The sequence below is a fragment of the Lonchura striata genome, chromosome 5, assembly GCF_046129695.1.
Source record: "Lonchura striata isolate bLonStr1 chromosome 5, bLonStr1.mat, whole genome shotgun sequence".
Lineage (NCBI taxonomy): Eukaryota > Metazoa > Chordata > Aves > Passeriformes > Estrildidae > Lonchura > Lonchura striata.
In genome coordinates, this window is record NC_134607.1 from 42,858,408 (window position 1) to 42,872,769 (window position 14,362).

A 14,362-nucleotide genomic window follows, 5' to 3' on the forward strand; every position below is an offset into this window, starting at 1 on the left:
TGCAAAATGTTATGGGTGAATGAATGCATTAGGTGGCACAGAGTTATGAGTTCTGAGAACTTGATTGTTTCTTCTTTATTCTTTACCTGTAACTTCTATGACTATCACTGAATTTGTTAAAGATCCATTATTTGGAGAAGGAAAGCAAGGTTGATCTCTTAAAGCTGAGGATTACAGATGAAGGTAAATTCAGAGTTAACTCAGTAAGACAGAGTAGAAGGAATAAAATCTATGGCCCTTGCATTTGTGAACTATGATTTTACTCAGTTCTTCATATTATTTTCACCACAATCAGCAGATATAACTGAAGACAGGAACAATATATTGGAGTGAATGAAGAAGAAAAAAGTGTTTTGAAAATACCTAGGATCCACACGTTCAGTTGTCATTTGGCAGCTGCTGTCTGTCTGAGAAGTCTCCTTAACACGATCCTTTGCGAGTAGGTCAGGAGTCCTCTCCTTTGGCTGAACCATCTTTCTGAGATCCCATGCTCCATCACCCAGCAGGAACTTGCCAAGCTGTGCTGGGCTGCACAGCTCCCACAACTTGCCCTGCCTTAACCCACATCCCAGGCTGCTGGCTTCACCCCTTTGCTGCCAGGTCCTTCCACGCAGTGTAGGAGCAGCCTGTCAGATGTGTATATCCCCCATGTGGGGCCAGAGAAAGGACCCCTGCCAGGGAAAGAGATACACAGAAAAGGGACAAGAGGGGCTGACATGAGCCATCTGGATTTTTTATTCTTGTATCCCTCTGTGTCACATCAAGCTGTCTAGACCTCCCAGAGCAGCCTTACTCTTGGGGATTCTTGAGAATCATGGCATTAGGTTAGACAGTGAAAAAGGAGATGTAGGGTCTAGCAGAGTCAGTAAAAGCGGAGTTTTGCTGCAAGAGATCCAGTTCCACTAACACTTTGTAAACATCCATTTTCTTTTTTTCTTTAAAATATCCTCAACTTGCAGTTTTGAGCCTTCTTTGGACTGAGATTGCCTGATGGGAAGTCAGTACACATCCCTGAGCCATGGGGCCTCTGATATAAGGGAAATATGTGAGCCTCAATCCCACCCACCCTCAGGCTATCTGAATTTTAAGATGAGTTGGCCATAGTCCAACTGCTGGCAGCATTTCATAGACAAGTCCTCTAGACTGTGCTAAAGCACTGTGCGTAAGAGCAGTCTTATTTTACACTCTTCTCCACACTTTCGTTTCTTATAAGTCACCTGTGTGTTTTGGCATCCATTAAGAAGGAAAAAAATCTGGCAGTTCTGCTGTAGTCAGATTTGGCAGTCTCACTGGTTATTTCCAGTAATTATCTCCATTTCACAGATATGCTCTTGGTGCCAGTTTTAGGAAAACCTTCACCTTTTTGATGTTAAGGAAATGGATTCTTTAGGAAGTTGGTTTTGTCCAAGAACAACCCCTTCTTTACAAATGCTCTCACTGTGATCTTTCGCAAAAGGCTGCATTCAAAATTTGAAATATGCTGATGTGCAAATAATTTCAATAGCTGACCTGCAGAATCTGTTGGCAAGGCTGCTAGAGGCAGTTTGCTCTGATTCCCGCTGCCTGCTTAATTTTGGCAGCTGAATACTTTCTGGCCCAGATGCCTGCAATCTCTTGTCCAAGTTAGGAACTAGACAAACTCTGTTCACTGTCCTGCAAGTGCACCTCAGCTTATCATCTACATGAAGAATTAGACCTAAAGCTTGGGCTGCCTTTTGCCTCCCAGAGTTATTTTAAATGGACGCAGGAAAGCTGGATCAAGGATGTACAGTGGTGGATGTGGCTGCTGGAGGCTCGCCGAGGAGAGGGGCGATGGCTGCCTTGCCTTGTAAGGGTATCTGCACGGTCACAGAGCCGTGGTGAGCGCTGCCAGCCCTCCTGAGCAATCGCAGGAGGTCTTTGAAAGCAGCCAAGCACACAGGGGCAGGTCCTCTGAAAGAGCAGATGCCGAAGCAGATGTTAAGGCCACATCAAGGACCACTGAGTGCAGGGTGGTAGGGTTGTGGGAGGAGATTGCTTCCAGGATACAGACGTGAAATTCTTAGGTATGGCTTGCAGTGTTGATGTGCCTCTCTGTTTCAAATCATCACACCTCTGCTGCAAAAATATTTTGCAAAGTTTTGCAGACTTTTTGTAAGTTAATTTAAGAACAGGTCTTTGAAACAAAGAGTTTTTAGAAAGACTTTCAGACCCAAAGAAAATTAAGGTAGATACCCTAATGCATACAGCACAGAGCATGAGATCTTTACCATTGTTCTGCTGCTATCATGAGTGATGTTTCTGACATGTTTTGAGGTCTGCATGTAGGACTGCAAGTTCACTTACCATTTAGTGTCTTTGAGGTCCAACCCATCTTTCAATTACCCTGTGTCTCTGCTAATGTGGTCACATGTCAGAGGACAGGAGGAGAACCCACAGTGTTAAGTTACCTGCGCATATGGACATGCATCTGTACATATATGAAGATAACCTCTCTTTGACAACATGTTGCTGTGGTTTGCTCTCCAGGTCTGGCACTCCCGACACTGAGTGCAGACATGAAGATGCAGTGCTGCCCCGTGATTATGTGGGGATCTGGCACTGCTCCTGTGGGACAAGAGGTAGGGGATGAATGATGGAGACCGAGTATGGCTGATGAGAATAAGCACTGACCAGCAGAACTCAAGGACAAGGTGTGAGGAACAAAGAACATCCTTTTTAAAACAAAAGTTGTGCACTGTTCATGCCAGATGCAGATTTTTCACAGTTGGCATTGGTGGCATTGCCTTTGTAATGGCAGCTACCCAGACTGATCTGGGATCCAGCTGGTAAATGGCATAAATGGAAGTGCTTGTGGCTCTCCTACATGGAGCTTTCCCAGCTTACCTGGGTATTGCTATGGTAGTCCCCCACTGTCCCAGTACCCAGCTTGTTTTCCTCTTGGAAAGCTACATTTTGCCTGGAGGGATGGCTCAGCTGATGAGGCAGCTGTTCTACTGTGGCAGATTTCAGCCTGGTGCTATTAAGGAAAAAAAAAAAGAGAGAGAGAAAAAATTTGGTTCCAGTTTATCCTAACCATCTAAGCCCTAAATTGAGGTGGCTCAGCAGCTGCCTCAGGAACAGCTGAGCTGCCTGTGCAAAAGGAACATAAACTTCTCAGAGAGAGGCAGCTCAGATTGAGGCCCTCAGTTAAGGGCAGTAGTAACTACTTCAGTCTCTAGCTGCACAGGTTGTGTGGCACATCTCAATATAGCGAAGGAAATTGGAGTTGTGGGAAGATATCTTTGTGAGCCTGTAACAGAGCATTTCTGTCAGTGACAGAAAAGAGAGCATGATGAAACATGTTGTTCAAATGTTGTAGCAAAAAAGCTATATTTAGCTGTTCTAAAAATTGCTAAGCATCAGACATGAGGGAAATGGCTGTGGCAACCTACACTCTTCCAGTTTCACCTGTTGCAGTGTTTCTTAAGTCTAGAGATATCTATAAAATAAATTACATAGCAGTTAAAACTTTCCCAGAAGAGATGTAAACAAACTAAATTCACTTGCCGAAACAGCTATTACTGAACTATGAATTGACCTTGTGCTGTGTCGATTCGCTGTAATGCAAACCATCTGCACACTGAAACAATTAAAGCCTTCACATCTCCTAGGAGTTTCCTTCCTCCGATTATAACTTATGTGCTGTGGTAGAAGCACAGAGGTAAACAGCTAGTTAGAGTGGCCCTCTGTGTCTGTGTGTCTGTGTAATTTTATGGTGCAGCACATACAAAACCATTTCATTTGAAGTGGCAGCCAGCTTTTAAGTAGAAAATATAGCATATGCTTGGTACCAAATGCTGGAGCCATAGCTTGTAAGACAGCCCGAGTTAGGCAAATCTGCTTTGCTCCTCTGCTTCCCTTCCCCCAGATTCTCCTTAGGATGTACCAAGTTTTCATGCTGGAGAGGCAGCACGTAAATACAGCCTGCTCCTGTGTAAGGCCTCTCTGCATGTGCTAAACTGAAACCCCTGCCTTCTGTAAGAGCAGTACCTAAGTGCTGTCAGTCTGGGCTGTGTCTGAAGTGAAAGCTTTGGATAGCAATTACATATGATTTTATAAAAAATGTATTTCATTTACAACTACTTTAGTTTCCAGAAGTTCAGAGTTTACACTCTTTAAAGCCATAAAAAATCAATCTACAGCCATGGCATTAGAGTTTGGATATTGCTGTGGTGGGAAAATACCAGAGATGTTGCTTCTGTAGGATTGCTGTTCAATTTGCTGTGTCCCACAACTGGCAAAGTTTCATATTCAAATCTCTACACTATAAAACCTCATTTTAACATGTTCTTCCACCACTTATGTCCATCCAGATTACAACAGCACTGAAACCTCAGATCCTTCCTTTTCAGATCACAGGAAAGAGTGCAAGCCTTGCAAGCTCAGTAAAATAATTAAATAAAGCTATTTTTTTGTAGGGATAGGGGGTTTTTCCTGGAAAAAAGTTTTAGACACGCATTTTTAGAAAACATTCATTTAGCCTAACATTCTAGACAATGTAAACATAATTCATGTAAACATAAGACTGTAAAATTAAAATAATTAAATATTTTTCTTTTAAAGTTAAGTCTGAAAAGTAATGAGTAGCTGCAGCACCGTTTCTGAGCCAGCCATGATTGTCTCTGTGGGCAAAGGCTTCCATCCTAGGGAGTGACCTCTGGCATCTGGCCAGGCCCCATAAAGCACCTCAGGTCCACATTTCTCAGAGCAGGCTGTGTCCTACATGCCTGTATGCGTGGACTCTGGATATGGCATGCATGTTTTATCCATTCAAAGTGTCTGGAAAGTGGTGGGGGGGGGTGGGACTGAGTGAGTGCCAGTGGCTGGGATAGTTTAAGAGGATGGTGAAATACAGAAAAAGACTGGGGAGTTCCACACTACCACAGTGATGTGATTTCTGGTGCTGACTACCTTTGGAAGAACCTTTGGTTCGTTTTGAAGGAAATGTATTGATTTGCTGTAAAATAGAGCCCACAAATGAACTAACATGTAAAATAAGATTTTCAGAACACCAGACCCTGGGGCTGAGATGGGAAATAGAATAATTTGGCAGTGTTAGCTCAAGTCCTCTAAATTCTAGGTCATGTACATGTTATGTATAAAAGACTACCTATAGCAAATAGACAAAAGTATATAAGTTGCTAGATTTATAGTTTCCTCTGTGACCTGTGTACTGACCCATGTCTGAACTCTGCTGCAGGCCAGAGAAGTAATGAGGGTCTTAGTCATGCCCTGCATGAAGATTTTGCAGGAATATGTTAAGCTTGAGGCAGTCAGTCATGAAAGAGGCATTTCCCACCTTACAAGTACATGCTTTTGAGACCCAGATATATCTCCTTTGTGTTTATTTTTTATAACATCATGGGGTTTTGTTAATAAAACAGATAAAAATAAGTAATGTCAACTTCCCTGCATCAGCCCAAGGCTCAGGCTCTGACCTCCTCACCCACATGGCAGATTGTGGGGGCATAAATGGTTTCTTTCCCTCGGGTGGGAATGGTGCTCCTACTGCATTTAAGTGCATATATTGCTTTTTTTTCCTCTGGTCACCTCTTTTTTTCCCCCAGACTGATGTCTGATTGATAAAATGTAGGCAAAGGAGAGCAAGAGCTGTACTGAACTAGGATGCCTCTGGCAAGGCTACAGCCCCATGTGATCTGCAGCTTTGCTGGACTTCTCATTGATGTAAAGCATCCACTTCCTCCCTTTCTCTTCCCTCCATATGTTAAATCTCCTAAACTGAGGATTTGTGATGCTGTGTGAACATCATTCCATAATTTTTAAAGAAAAATAGAAGCACCATATTTTCCTTTTGTTTTCTTTTTTCTAGTTCTCCAGTATCTTCTCAGTCCTGATACATATTCTTTCCTTAGCTGACTTTTACATATATTACTTTTTTCATTATTTTAATTTCTAATTTTTCAGTATGCTTTTTTCTCTAAACCTTCCTTCAAAATTAGAAACATCTCAGCTTTCCTAAACATGTGCTCTTTTTCCACCCAGAAATCTCCATACACATATATTTTTGAATTTTATGGAATTCTGGTGAGGAAAACTTACTTCTATTCTAAAATATTGCTTTTTTAATTTGGGTTTTACTTTGCTGACTTGCCTATTTCTCACTTCCAACTTTTTCCACTTGCTGCTCTCCTGTCTCTTCTTCAAACTGTCTTACTTTTTTCTCCCCCTGCAGCAGTGCTGTCTCGTTGAGGGAGGAAGAGCTTGATAGCAAAGGTGGGAATCAGAAGGTTTTTGAGCCAGTGAGCAAGACACAGACTAAATATGAAAGAAGTTAGTGAGATTTAGCTAAGAGAAAGCTTGATTCAGGGCAGAATTTTCAAAGGCGGTCACATCCTGCTGAAAATGTGAAAAATGTTGATCTGGCGCAGCGCTGCAGAAGGAGAGGCCAAAGCCCAGTTCCTTGCATTGGCAGCTGGCAGCTCCTCCCAAGGCGCGCTGGACTCGCGAGCTGTGCGGGGAGCGGGAGGCAGAGCAGCAAGCAGGGCTGCCCTGCTGCAGCCCCAGCACTTCAGCGGGCTGGGCTGGCTCCACAGGTGCAGGGCACTGCACTTCAAGGCAATTGTTTTCAGATTTTTCCAGCTAAGGGTGGACTGGATGGATTAGACAGGCATTTCAGCAAACAAGTTGTCAGATCTGTTGTCCTGTCAAACAGCACTGTCTTTCTGGGATGGTTGTCTTCATGGACTGCTGTTGAGATGATTTAGTAGAAAGTCCTGAACTTGTGTGGGCAGCTTCTAGGGAATTTCTATTATCTACTGCAGTCAGACTTATTAAACAGAGCAAAATGTCATCTCATACACAGTAAGACGAGACAATTTCTAGTTCTTTGTCTAGGAAATGACAATTGGGATGTGATTCCCAGACCAGAAGGCCCCTACCCCCACCAATTCACCAGTTTGAGGACAGATGCTGGGAATCAGATTGCAGCTACAGCGCATTAGGGTTTATATTTTCCTGGTATCCATAAAGCATGCTGAGCTTCCACAGTTGTGGTTTCTATACTTAAAACAGAAGGTCCTAGTTAATTTTACAGCCCCAAGTATTTTTATACACTGTTAGCAATTAGAAACTGAATTAAAAGTAGGAGAATGTCTGTTTTTTGTACACTTTGTTATAGAATATTTCCTTGAGATTATATTCTCTTGTGTAGTAGTCCTACTGCTTACCCCGGCAGGGTGTGGCTGCTTGCAGAGAATTGGATGACAGCACTCCCAGGCCTCTGAGCTTCCCTTATGCCAACCTTGGCTTATACTTATGTCTGACTATTCACATCAATGGGACTGTGTGAGTAGGGATGTTTATTTACCTGTTTATTGAGTTGGCATTTCTGGGCTACATCTGGGTCCTGATAGACTTTATTTGACATTGTTGGGGCTGGCTACAGCATAAGCTAAAAAGGCTATTGCTGCAGGGAATGGATTGCCAGATGGAACATGGCTCTCACGTTTGAATTCTTACTAGTACTGACATATCCCTGATCCACCCTTGGAAATGAGAGTGAAAGGCAGGGCAATTCTCACTTCAGTACATTTGCACAGCTCTCTGAAGCCCTTTGATTAAACATATTTCATATGTCTGAATTTTTTTTTTCATAATTTGTATTATAAAATCTACCTTTTTGGATCTTTGACAAGAAAGCACCTGTTTAATAATGCAGTCTACAATCAACAGGAGAGGAACAAAACAAAATTGCTAACAAACCTCTGTATTAGAGAGCACTTCTGCCTAACTAGGATGCAAAAAACTGATAGGAAAATGCACACCAGTACAGCAAAGGACTGCTTTATCAAGATCTTTTCAAAGGCAATGAGAGTCTTTCAGTTGGTCCCAGTGGGTTTTGGGGCAGGGCAGGATGTGGGAAATGTGAGTGCTGATACCACATGATGAGGCCAGACTCCATGTCAGTGTCTTCAAACTGCAGAAATAGTCCCTTGGGGAAGGTTGTACTTGTAGTTTTATGCTGGACAACATTGAATCATCTTGCTAAGTAGAATTGATGACATAGCTGTTTGAGATAAAAAGGTATAGAAGATTCTGGAAAGCTGTCAGACTCTAACACAAGGATGATGGTAATTCCAAAACTGTCAGAAAGGTACAATTTTATCTATATAGCTTTAGGTAGCAACAAGATAAAGAATAGATAAAGAAATGTTTGAAATTATGAATAGCTGTATTGATTTCAGTCAAACTGTGTGTTTAGGTAGGTGGTCACATGTTTGTAGCATCACAAGAAAGGAGACAAGCACAATCTTCTCGTTCCATCTACTTTCTCTCCCCCTTCAAACTAATGTAGGTCTGACTGCTTTGAGCAGAACCCTTGGGATGGGAAAGGTGAACTTACTCTGATTTCTGTTATCATCTGACCAGTCCAAGTATGATAGATGAAGAGCAGAGATCTGGTGAGTGAGAATGTGCAAACATGTAAGAAAGCAATTACACGGGTTATTTTTAACTTCCAGCTATCCCATTCTTTTAGAGTATTTTGGATGAAAAGTTGCACCAAAGGGACTTAAGGTTTGGGCAGAATCAAGAATTTGAAGACCCAGAAAAGAATGCCTGACAATACTGTCTAAGGTTGTGACTGCCATAACTAGTACCTGTCCCCACGGCATTTCTTCACCAGGAAATGGGGAAAGGTTGTTTACCTGGCTCCTGTTTGTTTTCAGTCTGCACTCATGTGCCCGTGTGGCTGGAATGACCTTGTTTGAATTAACAAGTTGCTGGGGTATGAATCAAAGGATAATTGTCACTGCTGCCAGTTGTACTAAACAGACCTGAGCTATTAATTCAAGACAAATGGGAGAAATGAGTAAACAGAAAGTTTACTGGTGTAAGGAAACTACAGGCCCGAGTGGATGTTCTGTGTTGGTTGTATTTCAACTTTATTGCTTTCCTTTGATCACTTGAAATTACTACTGTTTTCAGCTGGAATGTAGAAAAAACTAAGCCCACGTGATTAATTATTTATTCAGATTGTAAAGGGACAGTCTGTTACAAGCTGTCTTTCTTCCTCTGCAACTTGTTTTTAGGACATGTTTTTTGTTATATGGGCATAATTTAAATAAATATCATAATGGAATAATTATATGTCCCAGTTAAACATGTTACACAGAAGCCAAATCCAATGTGCTATTTGGTAGGAACCCCTTTGGATTTCACTCCTAAGCATATCTTAAGATTTAGTATGTCCCATAGGGACTAATCGTCAATAAGACTACTGGGGTCAGGGATAGGGTTTGCAAAGATATATGAAGGCAGAAAATGAGAGAGGGAGAGAGACTCACAGCACCCCAGAAATGACCAAAAGGGTTCCTGAAACAGCCAGGGGCTAGGGGCATCTGGCAAATTCATAGCAGCTAGAATGAAATACTGCTAGAGCTGTTAATGAGACTCTTCCTGAAAAGCACTGGTGAAACTGAAGGGATACTAAAGCAGACTTAGAGGGTGCAAGGAAGTTTAGTCCCTGTGATGAGCTTTCCTTCCCACAGCCCATGTCCTGCTTGCCTTCACTGCTCCCACACCATGGGAGGCTGCTGCCCACAGCTGTGGGGCCACCACAGATCCTGCTTGCCAGAGCATGCAAGCACCCTCACAGGATTTCAGCCAGGGGAGACTGAAAAGGGGAGAGAGAAAAGGAGGAATTATTCTCTTGAGATCTCCACATTACTTTTTAAATGATAATAGAAATGTAGTCTTAAATGCCACAGGACCCTCTGACCCATGCTGTACCTTGTTTTTTCCTTTCCTGCTTCTTTGACCCAATGGCTTTTGATGTAGTCTGGCAAAGCCTGGAGAGAAGACCAAGGCTTGTGTACAGAAGTGAGGATTTTGGTCCCAAGCCTCAAAGTAGAATTACTGGCCAAATGAATGTTTCCAGCTTTCCTTTTTCAATGAGTCCTCCCAGTTTCTCTGTCAGAGGGCTGAGGAGATGGTTTAGAAACATGTAAACATCATGCAGTTGGTAATGGAGTTAATGTAAACTCTATAGGATATTTTATCAGTTGTCCCTTTGTTTAGTCTGGGAAGCAGAAGAATGGGGAGGAACAAAAAGAGTCCTCAAATACCCAAAAGTTTTCTCTAAAAAACCAGCAATGAACTGTTCTACCGCTGTTTCTTTTGTTAAGAAACAAATGGGCAGGGTTAAGGATTCAAAATGAGATATTAATAAAAACTTTCTAACTCAATAAATAACTTAAACACTGGAAGGGATGGCCTATAGTGGAGCTGCTTCAGCACCATATTGCATTTTAAGAACGGTTTAGCTAAAGGACTGTTAGAGATGGTGCAAAGTACTTGCTTATTCTTCAGAGCATGTAAACCTGTAAACCTCTTCAACCATACTTTCCTGAGGTATTTTGATTACTTCAATAAAGTGCTACTTTAATACAAATAAAGCAATGAAGCTGCAGGACCTTGTGAAGCAATCCACCTCTATGCAATTTGATGTCTGGTTCTAAGGGTTATTTCAGTTAGGATAGTTCAAAGTCCTAGTTCTTGCCTTATTCACACTTGTTTTGCCATTTAGGAAGTCAGCTTTCACTTCTGTGGAAGCTATGCTTGATATTTCATTTCTCTGAGCTGAGTCTCCAAAACCACAAAGTGATTTAAAACTGAATTTTATCCTAGAAATGAATAGTCATTTAATTTTTTTTTCTTCCTACACAACAAATCAGTGTATGTCACACCGGTTATCTTTGTCTGTGATTGCTTTTTATTCATATTTTATTAATGAGATTCTTGCTTTGAAATAGCGTGTCTATTACTATTTTATGTTGTGTTACTTGAGCCACCACTTTTAACTGGCTACAGTTTAAAACTACTATGAAATTCTATCTATGTCATCAAGCTGTAATTAAAAAAAAAAAAGCTCATTCTCCTTTTCTTCACGGGTGCATTTGTAGCATTACTTGCTAGTTGAACTTAGTGATTAATCTTAAAAAAGCATCTGCCTTTTCTTTTCTTGCTAACTGCCTGTGTGATCCCATGATAACTGATTGACAGCTTAATTACTCATGGGGTTGAATTATTTCTCAGAAGGAGAAATAACTGTGTTTTGATCTGTGATCTGTGTTTTGGATCTCACTCCTGTTCCATATTCCTTGGCTTCTACATTAATTTTTTTTAACCTAATCATTCATCCATAATTCTCCTTTAGAACAAGTATGCTTTCAGAAAGCTTATTACTATCTTGAGACATGGCTATTTTTATTTTCATTATGAGATGCTGTTTGCATTTTCTTTGTTGACTATTTAAGAGGCCTGTCAGAATAAACCAAAAGTAGTGTAAGTGTTGTACTGTAGTGGTTTCAGTGCAGCACCTAACAAAGAGCCTTGAATGAATCTTACCTAGGTAAGCTTAAAAAGTCAATTTGAGAATGTGGAAGAGTTCTTGTCAGGGGATAGGAACCTTAAAAATACAGGCAGAGAGTAGCCAGAGGACAGTGAAATGCACCGGGATACCAATTGATCTTTAAGTATCACCCTTGAAAAATACTTGGTTTTGGGTATGTTACTTTCAAGCACCAAACAAATCAACACTGAAAGGCATCACATCTGTTAGTACCTTGATGTGAATTGTTCTGCTCAGTGCCACTTCTGAAAAAAATTAAAGTGAAAAATCTGTTGTCAAAATTAGTAAGCTTAAAAACTGAGCTATAGTGGAGGAGTGAACTCATACTGGAAAACTTAGACATGTTTTCTTCATTGTTTTTTGTTGCAGCTAGAGAAAATGATAATGTGAATTTGGTGTTGTCAATACAAATGATGCTTTACAGATGAGGTGAATGCAATGCCTTGTTGCCAGGGAATATATAAACTCGAGCCCAGAACTTGCAACTGATCTTGCACAGATAAACTTGAGCTCTGTTGCAGCAGCTTATTGTCTCAATGATCCTCTTTGCCAGCTTAAAGTTCCACCCACACACTATCAGGTTTGAGACTGCAGCCAAGCAAACAAGCTATACACACAGGGCCTCTTGTTCCTGGGGAGTCCATCAAGTGTGCCAGCAGATAATATATAAAAAACCTTTTGTAGTTTGAAAACACAAATGTCATTTTTAATGCCACCTAAGCCACTTAAAATCCTTCACCTTAACTGTGAATATGGACAGGGGTGTTTTTTCCACAAGTTTTGTAAACTGGAGTTATTGGGTCTTGGACAGATTCAGAGGCATGCCCAGTGGATCTCTGGTGTGACTTCCTTTTGGCATGGGTCTGGGCTCAGCGAGCTAGGTAACACAAAGCTTGTTTCTCTACAGCAATCATTTTAATACATTTTAGTCACATTGAAGTAACTTGGCATTCAACTTAAAGCTATCTTGCATACCACAGGGGTTTACAGTGCCAACAAGTAGGCTCAAGAGCTGACACATCTGCATCTACACTGTTAAACTCAATTATTTGTTTTTAAAAGCTATGATAGCTTCTAATCTGCCAGATGCCAAAGTCCATATGAAAATCCGGAAGAATCAGAGATGATGGGAAAGTAAGGATTTAACACCTCCCAAACTGACTGACCGGTTTTAGTTCTCAGTGCGAGTTGTTTTGCCAGTTCTGAGGTGACTTTGTCAATGTGTAAGACATACTCGGTCCAGGAAGAGCACCTACTGGCAGAAACAGACTCAGCCCCCAGTTGGGATAAGGAACAGCCACGCACAGCAGATGAGAAGTGTGTGAGGGACCAGCGAAATGGGGATCAGGAAGAGGGAAAGGAGATGTTAGCTAATGGTGTCCCAGATTACATCTGTATCTGAGTACTGAGACCACGGGAACTGATGTATAAACGCACAGCTTCAAATACGTTTAATCTGAGGCTGTGCTGTTGCTGAAAGGTCTCGGGTTTGCTCCGGCAGCAAGTGGCTGATGTGACTCACTTCCCCACATGGGACGACGCTGTGGCACAGGGGACAGCAGGAACGCCGGGCTAAGGGCGTGCAGGAAAGGCGAATCTGCTTCTACGGGCAGCTGCACAGCTTTAGGAAGCCGTACCTTAAACCCAGTATCCTGTCGGTGACAGTGACCAGCCTTAGATAAATTAAGGGAAGACATGAGACTCTGAGGCAGGTAATTACGGAGTGATCCGGCCTTCAAGCATTGTCTGTCATTTCCCCCAGTAGTGATAGTCTGTTGTTTCCCCTGTGTCTTATCAGGACTTTTGTGATTTAAATATGTTTTCCAGTTGCAGGTCTGGATATTCTTGCTATCTACACACATATCTAATCCCTGGTGAGTCTTCACAAGCCTCCCTCCTCGCTACATCCTGGGGCAATGAATTCCATTGATTTAATAGTCCATGTGCTGATGATGGTGCGCGGGGCGGCCCCGGCCGGGCACCGCGGCGGCTGCGGAACCGGAGGCTGTGACTGCTCAGCCGGAATTCACGGATTGCTGGAAGATCTGAAAGGGAAAAGCTCTTCCCATTACTTTGCCGTCGGTCATTTTTGAAATGACTATTCTTACAATACATTGAAGAGTGAAATTGAGTAATTATTAGGGAAAGGTTTGGGAACTTCTTAGTTCAGCAAGGCCCCCCTCAGCTGCCTCGTTGCTGGTAACGAGCCCGGGAGGGGTCAGGACCCGGCCGGAGCCCCCGCTCCCCTCACCTGCTGCCGGGCGAGCGGGGCGGCGCTGCCCGGGAACTCGCGCGGCAGGAAGGGAGCGGAGCGAGGGCGGGAGCGGGGCCGCCGGAGCTGCGGCTCCTCCTCCTCCTCCCCGGACCCCGCGGGCTGGGCGAGGAGCGGCAGCGGCGGGGCCCCATGCGGCGGCCGGGACGGCGCTCTCCGCCGCCCGGCCCCAGCACCACCAGCAGCCCCCGCCGCCGCCGATGACCTGGACCAGCAGCATGAGCAGCGGGTACAGCAGCCTGGAGGAGGAAGAGTCCGAGGAGTTCTTCTTCACCGCGCGCACCTCCTTCTTCAGGAGGCCGGCGGGCAAGAGCCGCGCCGCCCCACAAGTGAGTGCCGTGCGCCGGGCAGGAGGGGCGGCTGCGCCGGGCCGGGCCGGCTCCCTCCGGCTCGGCTCCCTCCGGCTCGGCCTCCACGTGTCCGCCGCCCCCTCCCCCACGGGGACGGACCGCGGAGCCGCCCGGGCGGCGGGATGGAGCGGGGAGGAGGCGTCCGGGAAGGGCTTCCCTCGGCAGGCTTCCAGCGCGGCTCCCGTGCGACCCGGGGTCACCGGAGGGGCCCCTGCCGGCCTGCCCCTCTCTCCGAGGGACCCGCACTGCCCGGCGGGCAGGGATGTGACCAGAAATCCCTGTTTGTGCGGTGAGTGACCGCGCTGCCGCCCCGCTGCCGCCTCTGCCTCCTCGCTCTCGGAGCTCGTT

At 43.9% G+C, this 14,362-nt stretch overlaps 1 protein-coding gene across 2 annotated transcripts in view; it reads left to right on the forward strand.

Moving 5' to 3' along the window:
• Positions 1–14,362, forward strand: part of RASSF3 (Ras association domain family member 3) — a 92,052-nt gene that overhangs the window by 25,089 nt on the left and 52,601 nt on the right. The window contains exon 1 of one of the 2 annotated variants that reach the window (XM_021547442.2): positions 13,740–13,993. The exons of the other annotated variant lie outside the window; for it this stretch is intronic. Coding sequence (XP_021403117.1) covers positions 13,865–13,993 — 129 coding nt within the window. The 5' untranslated portion in view covers positions 13,740–13,864. Of the gene's footprint in view, positions 1–13,739; positions 13,994–14,362 lie in introns of those variants that run through there. 2 annotated transcript variants of the gene reach the window in all.